Source organism: Hemibagrus wyckioides, linkage group LG13, assembly GCF_019097595.1.
Source record: "Hemibagrus wyckioides isolate EC202008001 linkage group LG13, SWU_Hwy_1.0, whole genome shotgun sequence".
Classification (NCBI taxonomy): Eukaryota; Metazoa; Chordata; class Actinopteri; order Siluriformes; family Bagridae; genus Hemibagrus; species Hemibagrus wyckioides.
Window position 1 is genome coordinate 21,340,102 of NC_080722.1, and position 13,281 is coordinate 21,353,382.

General features: G+C 42.3%; 1 protein-coding gene across 4 annotated transcripts in view; it reads left to right on the forward strand.

Moving 5' to 3' along the window:
- The window catches only part of mpp2b (MAGUK p55 scaffold protein 2b), a 49,331-nt gene extending 39,945 nt beyond the window's left edge, over window positions 1-9,386 (forward strand). For 2 of the 4 annotated variants that reach the window (XM_058406884.1, XM_058406885.1), the window contains exons 10-13: window positions 1,159-1,320; window positions 1,444-1,646; window positions 3,159-3,287; window positions 3,535-9,385. In XM_058406884.1, the coding sequence (XP_058262867.1) occupies window positions 1,159-1,320; window positions 1,444-1,646; window positions 3,159-3,287; window positions 3,535-3,711 (671 nt within the window). In that variant the 3' untranslated portion in view covers window positions 3,712-9,385. Of the gene's footprint in view, window positions 1-1,158; window positions 1,321-1,443; window positions 1,647-3,158; window positions 3,288-3,534 lie in introns of all 4 variants that reach the window. The other 2 variants (XM_058406882.1, XM_058406883.1) reach the window with 1 other exon arrangement.
- Window positions 9,387-13,281: the final 3,895 nt, after the last annotated feature.

Below are 13,281 nucleotides of genomic sequence, written 5' to 3' on the forward strand. Positions count from 1 at the left end.
TCTTCCTCAGTCCACAACCATCCCCTAGTCTGAAATCATCCCCAAGTCTGAAACCATCAGACCCCACCCCCACTCCAAACCCTTTCCAAGTTTCCTAGGCAACCATTGCCCTGTCCAAAACCTTCCTGCAGTTTTAAACCTTACCCCAATCTATCTGATCCTACCGAGTCCAAACCATTCCACCTGTCAAAAAAACCCTTGTCAAAACATTTCCCCAGTCAAACAGCATAACCCCTGGTCCAAACCCCTCCCCTTGGTGCAGAAATGTCCACTCACGAATCATTCCTTAGAGCCAAACTGTCTCAAATGCAACATGCAGCAAAAGCATGAATGGAAATCAAATTCATCTCAACCAAGCTGTTTCCTTGTGCATGAGATTTGTTTTTCCTAATTTGTGAAGTAATGTGTGTGAGTGTGTGTTCTGCATTGTGGTAAAATTGTAGAAATCTGCTTGTATTATCTTTTTATTCTTTCTCTTTCACATTTTATTCTTTCACAGCCTCAGTATGAGATGTCTTGAAAAGCTCTCTGGTTAATACTGTTGTATTTAGCTCGCTGTGTTAATTAAACTGAATGAGTTGCAGTGTTGGAGAGGTTAGTTAAGGCTGGTTTATTCATGAACTCCTGATTCACATCGATGTATTTTACACTTTCCTTTGTTTCTCTATGGTTGCTTAGATGCTATGGACCACTTTTTATTCCACTTTTTTGGTAATCTCATGCTATTTGTTCATAATGTTTTGTATACTTCATGGTAGTTTTCTTTCTTTTTCTGTGCTTGCTTTATTTCTGATTTTGTTTATTGCTGATATACGGTATAACTCTGAACCCTTTTCTCCTTTCTGGTTTAGTTTTAGGCCAGGTTTGTAGCTGTTTTCCTGGCTCACAGCAAACTGCTTGAGAGGAGATTTGAACTTTTCTGCCTTAAATACAACTTAAAAGCAAAACTGAAGTGAATCTAATGATGCCTCAAATAAATGAATAAGATAAGATTCAGATGGGGACACAAACTTTTGAGGTTGTTACTAGGCAAGAAGTCTGTATTTACTGGAATGCTAAAAATCTCAAAATTGTAGTGTAAATTAACATTATTGAACTTAAATTGTTTGAGTTTGATGTACAATAAAGCTGATTTTTTTTTTTCTTTCTCCGTGTCAGAATTTGACAGACACGAGCTGCTGATCTATGAGGAAGTGGCGAAGGTGCCGCCGTTCCGGAGAAAGACCCTGGTGCTGATCGGTGCCCAGGGAGTCGGACGCCGTAACCTGAAAAACAAGCTGCTGATGTCACAACCTCATCGCTACGGCACCACGACACCCTGTAACACACACACACACGTTACAATCTCAAAAGCCTTTTTCCCCATTCAATTACCAATTTATATTTCTGTCTATTTCCCATGATGCACCTGTAATCAGTTTCACTTTTCTTGCTGCCGCGTAGACACGTCCCGTAAGCCCAAAGTGGATGAGAAGGAGGGACAGATGTACCTGTTCATGTCACGCAGCGAGATGGAGGTGGACATTAAGAGCGGCCGCTTCCTGGAGCACGGCGAGTACGACGGTAACCTGTATGGCACCAAGATCAACTCCATCCACGAGGTGATCGAGTCTGGCAAGGTCTGCATCCTGGATGTCAACCCACAGGTGAACTAAGCCGATCATTATAACAGGATGTTTTTACCAGAAGAAGAAGGACATGTAGGGGAAGTTCATTCCACCACCTCGGTGCCAGAACTGAGAAGAGTCTAGATGTATACCTACCTTTTACCCTGAGAGATGGTGGGACCAGTTGAGCAGTGCTAGTAGATCAGAGGGAGCGAGGTGCAGTGCGAGGAGTAATAAGAGCTTTGAGGTAAGATGGTGCTGGTCCATTTCTGGCTTTGTAGGCAAGCATCAGTGTTTTGAATCTGATACTTGTAGCTACTGGAAGCCAGTGGAGGAGTGTAGCAGTGGGGTAGTGTGGGAGAACTTGCTGCATTTTGGATCAGTGGCAGAGGACAAATTGTATTTAGAGGTAGATGTGCCAGTAGAGAGTTGCAGTAGTCCAGTTTTAAAAAGACCAGAGACTGAACAAGCACCTGAGCAGTCTGTGTGTATAATCCTTCTGATGTAGTACAGAAGAAACCAACATAAGCATGCGACATTAGTAACATGAGAGGAAAAGGACAGTTGATTGTCCATGGTTACTCCACGGTTGCGAGCAGTGGCCGAAGGGGAGATAAGGGAGTTGTTCAGATGTATCGCAGGTTCCTGACCTGGGGATTAATCACATGGGATGACCAGCAGTTCAGTTTTGCTGGGATTGTGTTTCAGCTGATGAACTGTCAGCCACGATTATGTGAAGCCGTGGTATCTGAGGAAGGGAAGGAGAAGATAAGTTGAGTGTCATCAGCATAGCAGTGGTAAGAGAGCCCATGTGAGGATTTAACTTCGCCAAGAACTGAGTATAGAGGGAGAAAAGGAGAGGACCAAGTACTGAGCCTTGTGGGACACCAGTGGAGAGTCTGTGTGGAGCAATCCCCTCCATGTTACTTGATATGTGTTAGGAAGCAAATCATTCCCATGCTGTTCAACGAATTCCAAGACTCCTGAGGGTGGACAAGAGAGTCTTGTGGTTGACTGTGTCAAATGCTGCAGAAAGGTCGAGGAGGATGAGGACAGATGACAGTTTCTCAGTGACAGTCAAAAGGGCACTCTCTGTGAAATGTACTGACTCGTTGGGATTTTGGAGGTTGTTCTGTGAGAGATAGACAGGCAGATGACTGCAGAAATGGTCTGTAGTTGCTGATGTCCAAGCGATCCAGAGCAGGTTTCTTCAGGATGGGAACAACCCTTGCTCTCTTGAAGGTAGCTGGTACATGACCAGATGCTATGGAACCATTGATGACTATCAATGGTTCCAACGGTTCTATTTTAAGGTTATTAGACTTATATTTAAATTACTATTTATATGTATATTATCCCTATATTTCTCATCAGAACTAAAAGAAGAAAGGCCACACCCACATTCGACAGTAGCAGTCGCTATACATCTGCAAGAGACAAACTACAAACTACGACTGACTGATGGAAAACAGTGTCTTTTAGTCTAATATCATCCTCGATATTAATTTGACATGAGCACAATAAATAATCGACTGATTTCTGTCACTTCAGGCTCTCAAAGTGCTGCGGACGGCCGAGTTCCTGCCCTACGTCGTGTTTATCGAAGCCCCTGACTTCGAAGTGCTGAAGGAAATGAACAGATCTGCCATCGAGGCTGGAGTCGTCACCAAACAGCTCACTGTGAGTTTGGCTAAATAAAAATAATAAACAAATGAATAAAATAAAATAAATGCAAAAAAAATTATTTAGCATGTAAAAATCTTCACGTGTTCATATTTAACAGAAAACGCAGAATATTCCTGAAATTTAACCTTCATTTTTCGAACATTTTTGTGTACTTTCTGTTAAATTTGAGTTAAAATTTCTTTAAAAATAAACACATGGTCTCAGTGGCGTGTTTCTGTGTGTCGTCTACGTGTTCGAGCAGGACTGCGAGCTGAAGAGGACGGTGGAGGAGAGCGAGAGAATCCAGAGAGCTTATGGTCACTACTTCGACCTCACCATCATCAACGACAACCTGGATGGCGCGTATCGCAGCCTGAAGGTGGCGCTAGAGAGACTGAGCACTGAGCACCAGTGGGTTCCTGTCAGCTGGGTGTTCTGAGCCACATTGAGGCTCATATATTTATTTTAGAGTGCGGTGAAATGTGAGCAGCTTGTAAAGAAACCTAAAAAAAAAAAAAAAATAGAAATGAGTCTAGAAACAGTTGTTTAAATTCTACCAAAATCACACCAGATTATTTTCATGCTAGTTATATGACACAAATCTATTTTTTTTTCAGAAGTAAGATTCTGTGAGTTTAGTGGTCATGCATTAAAATAACACACACTCCCAGATCACCCAGAATTTAAAGATGGCCGCTCAGGCATGCAAGGCTTGTGTGATTAGATTGATTTACTCGTTCACTGCCATGATCTTCAGCTACATTTAGGTGCAGGTTTGCCATTTAACTCTCGTAGACCTGTGTGAGATTTTGCACTTACTGTTTATGAACCCGCTTTACAAACCCACCGGCTGTGACGCAAAAGGCAAAAAGGTCACGCTCTGATCAATCCAAATGAAATGACCGTTATCAGAGAAGTTGTCACTAAAGAGAGCAACACTACATGTATTAGGAAACACCTAAAAATCCAGCGTCCTAATGAGTTCTAAGCGTTGATGCTGCCAACAAGCAGTTCCTGACCTGGTCTTTATTCACAGCGCTCTGAAATGATGAGCCTCTAAACAGTAGCTGGAGGTGGGGTGACTGCACAGAGACACAGATAAACTGCAATAACTGGATTGAGAAAAGAAAAGATGTTGCTGTACAGAAACGTGCTGCAGCAGTGATGTCCATGTAGCGTCCACATAAACCTAAAGACACTCAGCAGCACCACCCCACTGCTTTAGTATCATTTATCAAGATTTTTTTTCTTTAAATGGTAAACAGCGAGCAGGTTGAAGTCAGTATCTCACAAAACTAGCGCATGTTTTCATTACCACAAGAAATTGAAAAGTTGTGTACATGTTTTTGTGTGTACGACTGTGTGGTCATTGTTTTTGTTTTGTTTTTTTTTTAATTTATTTTTTATTATTATTATTCTTTTTTTTTATATATATATATATATATATATATATATATTATTGATGGAGTAATGCTACCATGTGCTACCAAAATGATCAGTGCTGTGGGTTATATTAGCATTTAAGTTTACTTCATAATGTTTTTATTTTTTTGTGATTAATTATTACACAGTCATGTTTCAGTCAAAGCAGGAAATAGAAAAAAAAATGAATAAAGAATAATAAATGAAAAAAGCTACAAAAAGAGGAAGTGCACGTCAGGACGTCAGGCATTTTTATTCAGCTGAAAATGAAAACAAGTGTGAATGTTGGACACTTCATGCACCTAACGCTTGCAGCTTTGCTTGTGTGGCGGAAAAAGGGCGGAGCTACCAGAAACCGACCAGAGTGAAACCATTTTCAAGATGGCTGACGACATTCCGTGGGTCTTACAAACATCTTTTAAATTAGCAGTATGTGATATATTTAACCACTTTAACCATCTACCAAAATTCTGCTAAAGCTAATGGCGTCATGCTATGTATGTTTGATGTCATTCACTATTGACTTGGAAATGGCTTCTACTTCCACAAATCTGTAAGATTCTGTAAGTTTCTGAGTGCCCTCTAGTGGTCATGCATTAAAATAACACACTCTCAGATCAACCGAAATTTAAAGATGGCCGCTCAGGCATGCTAGACTTGTGCGATTAGATTGATTTACTCGTTCACTGCCAGCAAGCAGTTCCTGACCTGGTCTTTATTCACAGCGCTCTGAATACTAAATCTAACTAGCTATATGCTCAAGCTAACTCTAGCTACATACTAAAGCTAGCTAGCTATATGCTCAAGTTAACTCAAGCTACATACGAAAGCTAACTCTAATGACACACTCAAGCTATCTCTAGCTATATTCTAAAGCTAATTAGTTATATGCTCAAGCAACCTCTAGCTACATACGAAAGCTAACTAACTACATGTTCAGGCGAACTCTAGCTACATACTAAAGCTAACTAGTTATATGCTCAAGATAACTGTAGCTACATACTTAAGCTAACTCACCAGTTAACTCACTCGAAGCTAAGCTCCATGCACTCACCAGACTGGACATGATTCGAGTCACTCGTTAGGATTTGATGCTGCGACTCGCTGTAGTTCATTTACACAGAATAAAAACACGCTAATTTTGCTGTGCTGTAAACCGCAGTTCCGTATCCCAGACGCACGTAGCAAATGTAGCAAGCGCTGTCTGCTGAACGCGGAGGTTCAGTGGTGCAGCTGATAAACGGAACGAAGTGACTGATGAAGGGAAAAACATTCCGTTTATTACACGTGTATTACACGCTTATTACAAAAACTGGAGCCCAAACATGAGTCAGCGAGTTTCTCTATTAATACAGTAAACAACAATCAATCTATTAAAGGTGTGAAAAAGCGATGGGGCTGAGATGTGGTGTAAACGTGTGTGTGTGTGTGTGTGGTATATTAAGGCTGTATATTTGTACAGACGCTGTGTGATGTTCATTTCTATCCCTCATGATGACAGAAGATGAGGTTGTGCTTTAACTCTGTAAATAATCACCAGCTGTAGAACACAGTGTCCTGGACATTAAAGCAGCAATAAGTGTCCTGTCCTTTAGAGACGTTCCTGAAAGAAAGTGGATTGAAGTTTGGTTCTGATTCGGCTGTAAACACTGATCACTGATCCAGTTATAAGTCTAATAAACCAGATCAAACCAACAAACGACTCACTCAGGATTCAGGAGATGTGTGTGTGTGTATGTGTATTTCATTAATAAGCACTTATTATTAATGAAATGATCTCAGATTATAGTTTCGACGCACTCTGTCTTACTGAAACCTGGCTTAGACCAAATGAATACCTTGGCCTAAATGAGTCTACTCCGTCAGGATATTCATATAAGCATGAGCCCCGTCAGACAGGTCGTGGTGGTGGTGTTGCAACCATCTATCTTCCCGTTACTCAGAAAACAGGACCCAAGTTTAACTCATTTGAAGTGCTTGTCTGTTCTACATCACAGACCATCACCTCTTAGTGTACACTCTACCTGTAGAACATATTAGACACGTCTCTCCACGTTATAAACTTGGTAGAACTATAACTCCGACCACTAAAGACAGATTTACAAACAATCTGCCAGATCTGTCAAAACTTCTTACTAGAGCCCTAAATGCAGATGCACTAGATGAAGTAACCAACAGCATAGGTAATATTTTTACCAGCACACTAGACACTGTTGCCCCCATCCGACTAAAAAAGGTCAGAGATAAAACACCTGCACCATGGTACAATAGTCATACTCACGCCCTCTAGAGAGCAACCTGTAACCTCGAGCAAAAGTGGAGAAAAACCAAATTAGAAGTTTTTAGAATTGTGTATAAAGACAGTCCGTCCAACTATAGACAGACTCTAAAAGCTGCTAGGGCTGAGCATCTGAGCAATCTGATAGAAATAAACCAGAACAATCCCAGATTCTTATTTAGTACAGTGGCTAAACTAACAAAGCATCAGATTTCAACACAGTTTAGTAGTGAGGACTTTCTTCACTAAAAAAATTGATAGTATCAGGAACAAAATATTGGATGTTCAACCATTGACGGCATCCGGTGATCCAGACCAGCCTATAGCTCCACACTTAAAGCTACAATGCTTTACCAGTATAGGGCAGGAAGAGCTAGTTAAACTTATCACCACGGCTAAACCAACAACGTGTTTGCTAGATCCAATTCCAACTAGACTGCTGAAAGAAGTGATACATGCAGCTGGAGAGCCTCTTCTCAATATTATTAACTCTTCATTATTTCTAGGTCATGTCCCAAAATCTCTTAAGTTAGCAGTTAAGAAACCGAAACTAGACCCTGATGAAATATCAAATTACAGACCGATTTCAAACCTTCCGTTTATATCAAAAATATTAGAAAAGGTGGTGTCAGCTCAATTATGCTCCTTCCTACAGGAAAACAATATCCTTGAAGAATTTCAGTCGGGTTTTAGGCCCCATCATAGTACAGAAACCGCACTGGTTAAAATCACAAATGACTTGCTTTTAGCTTCGGACCAAGGCTGCATCTCGATATTAGTCCTGCTTGATCTTAGTGCTGCATTCGACACTATAGATCATAATATTCTCATAGATCGCTTACAAAATCACATAGGTATGCAGGGACAGGCATTAAAATGGTTTAGATCCTACCTGTCTGATCGATAACACTTTGTAGATTTAAATGGAGAACTGTCCAGTGTAGTGCCAGTGAAATACAGGGTCCCACAAGGGTCAGTTTTAGGACCTCTGCTTTTCTCAGTATACATGCTTCCATTGGGTAACATCATTAGAAGGCATGGGGTTAGTTTCCGTTGTTATGCCGATGATACCCAGTTATATATTTCATCAAAACCAGATGAAATACCTAATTTGTCTAGACTAACTGAGTGTGTTAAAGATATTAGAGATTGTATGACCAATAATTTCCTATTATTAAATACTAATAAGACAGAGATATTACTTATTGGCCCAAAAACCAGTACACAAAAGCTCTCGCAATTCAGCTTGCATCTAGAAGGATGCACTGTTACCACTAGCTCAACAGTGAAAGATCTGGGCGTAATATTAGACAGCAACTTCTCCTTTGAAAATCATATTTCCAATATCACAAAAACAGCCTTCTTCCATCTTAGAAATATTGCCAAGCTTAGGAACATTTTATCTGTATCTGATGCAGAAAAACTAGTTCATGTATTCATGACCTCCAGACTGGACTACTGTAATTCATTACTAGGTGGTTGTCCTGCATCTTCAATAAACAAGCTACAGTTAGTCCAGAATGCAGCCACCAGAGTTCTTACCAGATCAAGAAAATATGATCATATAACCCCAATATCATCATCCCTGCACTGGCTACCTGTTAAGTTTAGAATTGACTATAAATTAGCTCTACTCACATACAAGGCTCTAATTGGTTTAGCTCCCACCCATCTCTCCAGTCTTCTAACATGTTACAGTCCACCACGCTCTTTAAGATCGCAAAACTCTGGACTTCTAGTAGTTCCCAGAATATCAAAGTCCACAAAAGGGGGTAGAGCGTTTTCGTATTTAGCTCCTAAACTTTGGAATAGTCTTCCTGACAGTGTTCGGGGCTCAGACACAGTCTCCCAGTTTAAATGTAGTCTAAAGACTTATCTCTTTAGCCTGGCATACATCTAACACATCCCATAACCTTGTGCCCAAGTACATCTGATTAAATGCACATTATCATCTAGTACTGCTAATATTATGAACAGCAGCTACACTAATGCTGTCCCATCGTTTCCCTTCTTCTACCCATCCCGAGGCATACAGAGACTGTGCTGGCTCCAGTGGCATCCGGAGATGGACCAGCTCCAGCCGGGTTCTGCTTTGTGAGGATTGGGATATTCAAGCAGCGATGTGGACAACAACCTTCTTATCGATTTACATAACATTATACACATGCTGTATCTGCATCATACAGTTGTCACCCAAATGAGGATGGATTCCCTTTTGAGTCCTCATAACGTCTTCCTCATACCATATAAGGGAGTTTTTCCTTGCCACAGTCGCCTCAGTCACCTCAGGCTTGCTCACTTGGGATAACATCTAGGACTGTCTGTCTGTTTATATGTTTGTTGTTTTCTTATGTTGTTTCTTATGTAAAGCTGCTTTGAGACAATGCTCTTTGTTAAATGCGCTATAGAAATAAAATTGAATTGAATTGTGTGTGTGTGTGTGAAGTACTCTTGTGAGTGAGTGACTGTGTGTGTGTAAGTGACTCTGTGAGTGAGTGACTGTGTGTGTGTGTGTGTGTTGAAGAGAGACTGTGTGAGTGAGTGAGACTATGTGTGTGTGTGTGTGTGAGAGTGAGCGACTGTGTGTGTGTGTGTGTTGAAGAGAGACTGTGTGAGTGAGTGAGACTATGTGTGTGTGTGTGTGTGTGTGAGAGTGAGCGACTGTGTGTGTGTGTGTGTGTTGAAGAGAGACTGTGTGAGTGAGTGAGACTGTGTGTGTGTGTGTGTGAGAGTGAGCGACTGTGTGTGTGTGAGTGAGTGAGTGAGTGAGAGTGATTGAGTGAGTGAGTGTCTGTGTGTGTGTGTGCGCGTGTCTCTGTGTGTGTGTGTGTGTGTGTGAGAGAGAGAGTAAATGAGTGTGTGTGTGTGAGAGAGAGAGTGACTGTGTGTGTATGTTTGTGTGTGTGACTCTCTGAGTAAGTGTGTGTGAGTGTGCATGTGTCTGTGTGAGAGAGTTTGTGAGTGAGTGAGTCTCTGTGTGTGTGTGTGAGAGAGAGAGAGTAAATGAGTGTGTGTGTGTGTGTGTGTGAGAGAGAGAGAGTAAATGAGTGTGTGTGTGTGTGTGTGTGTGAGAGAGAGAGTAAATGAGTGTGTGTGTGTGAGAGAGAGAGTGACTCTGTGTGTGTATGTTTGTGTGTGTGACTCTCTGAGTAAGTGTGTGTGAGTGTGCATGTGTCTATGTGAGAGAGTTTGTGAGTGAGTGAGTCTCTGTGTGTGTGTGTGTGTGTGAGAGAGAGAGTAAATGAGTGTGTGTGTGTGTGTGTGTGAGAGAGAGAGAGTAAATGAGTGTGTGTGTGTGAGAGAGAGAGTGACTCTTTGTGTGTGTATGTTTGTGTGTGTGACTCTCTGAGTAAGTGTGTGTGAGTGTGCATGTGTCTGTGTGCGAGAGTTTGTGAGTGAGTGAGTCTCTGTGTGTGTGTGTGTGTGTGTGTGTGTGTGTTATTGGAGTGAGTGACTCTGTGTGTGTGTGTGTGAGAGAGAGAGTAAATGAGTGTGTGTGAGAGAGAGAGTGACTCTGTGTGTGTATGTTTGTGTGTGTGACTCTCTGAGTAAGTGTGTGTGAGTGTGCATGTGTCTATGTGAGAGAGTTTGTGAGTGAGTGAGTCTCTGTGTGTGTGTGTGTGTGTGTGTGAGAGAGAGAGTAAATGAGTGTGTGTGTGTGTGTGTGTGAGAGAGAGAGAGTAAATGAGTGTGTGTGTGTGAGAGAGAGAATGACTCTTTGTGTGTGTATGTTTGTGTGTGTGACTCTCTGAGTAAGTGTGTGTGAGTGTGCATGTGTCTGTGTGCGAGAGTTTGTGAGTGAGTGAGTCTCTGTGTGTGTGTGTGTGTGTGTGTGTGTGTGTGTTATTGGAGTGAGTGACTCTGTGTGTGTGTGTGTGAGAGAGAGAGTAAATGAGTGTGTGTGAGAGAGAGAGTGACTCTGTGTGTGTATGTTTGTGTGTGTGACTCTCTGAGTAAGTGTGTGTGAGTGTGCATGTGTCTGTGTGAGAGAGTTTGTGAGTGAGTGAGTCTCTGTGTGTGTGTGTGTTTTTGGAGTGAGTGACTCTGTGTGTGTGTGTGTGTGAGAGAGAGAGAGTAAATGAGTGAGTGTCTGTGTGTCTGCGTGAGAGAGTGACTCTGTGAGTGACTGTGTGTGTGTATGTTTGTGTGTGTGTGACTCTCTGAGTAAGTGTGTGTGAGTGACTGTGTGTTTGTGTGTGTGTGAGAGAGTGACTCTGTGAGTGACTGTGTGTGTATGTTTGTGTGTGTGTTTGACTCTCTGAGTAAGTGTGTGTGAGTGACTGTGTGTTTGTGTGTGTGTGAGAGAGTGACTCTGTAAGTGACTGTGTGTGTATGTTTGTGTGTGTGTGTGACTCTCTGAGTAAGTGTGTGTGAGTGACTGTGTGTTTGTGTGTGTGTGAGAGAGTGACTCTGTGAGTGACTGTGTGTGTGTATGTTTGTGTGTGTGTGACTCTCTGAGTAAGTGTGTGTGAGTGACTGTGTGTTTGTGTGTGTGTGAGAGAGTGACTCTGTGAGTGTGTGTGTGTATGTTTGTGTGTGTGTGACTCTCTGAGTAAGTGTGTGTGAGTGACTGTGTGTTTGTGTGTGTGTGAGAGAGTGACTCTGTGAGTGACTGTGTGTGTATGTTTGTGTGTGTGTTTGACTCTCTGAGTAAGTGTGTGTGAGTGACTGTGTGTTTGTGTGTGTGTGAGAGAGTGACTCTGTGAGTGACTGTGTGTGTATGTTTGTGTGTGTGTGACTCTCTGAGTAAGTGTGTGTGAGTGACTGTGTGTTTGTGTGTGTGTGAGAGAGTGACTCTGTGAGTGACTGTGTGTGTATGTTTGTGTGTGTGTTTGACTCTCTGAGTAAGTGTGTGTGAGTGACTGTGTGTTTGTGTGTGTGTGAGAGAGTGACTCTGTGAGTGACTGTGTGTGTGTATGTTTGTGTGTGTGTGACTCTCTGAGTAAGTGTGTGTGAGTGACTGTGTGTTTGTGTGTGTGTGAGAGAGTGACTCTGTGAGTGACTGTGTGTGTATGTTTGTGTGTGTGTGACTCTCTGAGTAAGTGTGTGTGAGTGACTGTGTGTTTGTGTGTGTGTGAGAGAGTGACTCTGTGAGTGACTGTGTGTGTATGTTTGTGTGTGTGTGACTCTCTGAGTAAGTGTGTGTGAGTGACTGTGTGTTTGTGTGTGTGTGAGAGAGTGACTCTGTGAGTGACTGTGTGTGTATGTTTGTGTGTGTGTGACTCTCTGAGTAAGTGTGTGTGAGTGACTGTGTGTTTGTGTGTGTGAGAGAGTGACTCTGTGAGTGACTGTGTGTGTATGTTTGTGTGTGTGTGACTCTCTGAGTAAGTGTGTGTGAGTGACTGTGTGTTTGTGTGTGTGAGAGAGTGACTCTGTGAGTGACTGTGTGTGTATGTTTGTGTGTGTGTGACTCTCTGAGTAAGTGTGTGTGAGTGACTGTGTGTTTGTGTGTGTGTGAGAGAGTGACTCTGTGAGTGACTGTGTGTGTATGTTTGTGTGTGTGTGTGACTCTCTGAGTAAGTGTGTGTGAGTGACTGTGTGTTTGTGTGTGTGTGAGAGAGTGACTCTGTGAGTGACTGTGTGTGTATGTTTGTGTGTGTGTGACTCTCTGAGTAAGTGTGTGTGAGTGACTGTGTGTTTGTGTGTGTGTGAGAGAGTGACTCTGTGAGTGACTGTGTGTGTATGTTTGTGTGTGTGTGACTCTCTGAGTAAGTGTGTGTGAGTGACTGTGTGTTTGTGTGTGTGTGAGAGAGTGACTCTGTGAGTGACTGTGTGTGTATGTTTGTGTGTGTGTGTGACTCTCTGAGTAAGTGTGTGTGAGTGACTGTGTGTTTGTGTGTGTGTGAGAGAGTGACTCTGTGAGTGACTGTGTGTGTATGTTTGTGTGTGTGTGACTCTCTGAGTAAGTGTGTGTGAGTGACTGTGTGTTTGTGTGTGTGTGAGAGAGTGACTCTGTGAGTGACTGTGTGTGTATGTTTGTGTGTGTGTGTGACTCTCTGAGTAAGTGTGTGTGAGTGACTGTGTGTTTGTGTGTGTGTGAGAGAGTGACTCTGTGAGTGACTGTGTGTGTATGTTTGTGTGTGTGTGACTCTCTGAGTAAGTGTGTGTGAGTGACTGTGTGTTTGTGTGTGTGTGAGAGAGTGACTCTGTGAGTGACTGTGTGTGTATGTTTGTGTGTGTGTGACTCTCTGAGTAAGTGTGTGTGAGTGACTGTGTGTTTGTGTGTGTGTGAGAGAGTGACTCTGTGAGTGACTGTGTGTGTATGTTTGTGTGTGTGTGACTCTCTGAGTAAGTGTGTGTGAGTGACTG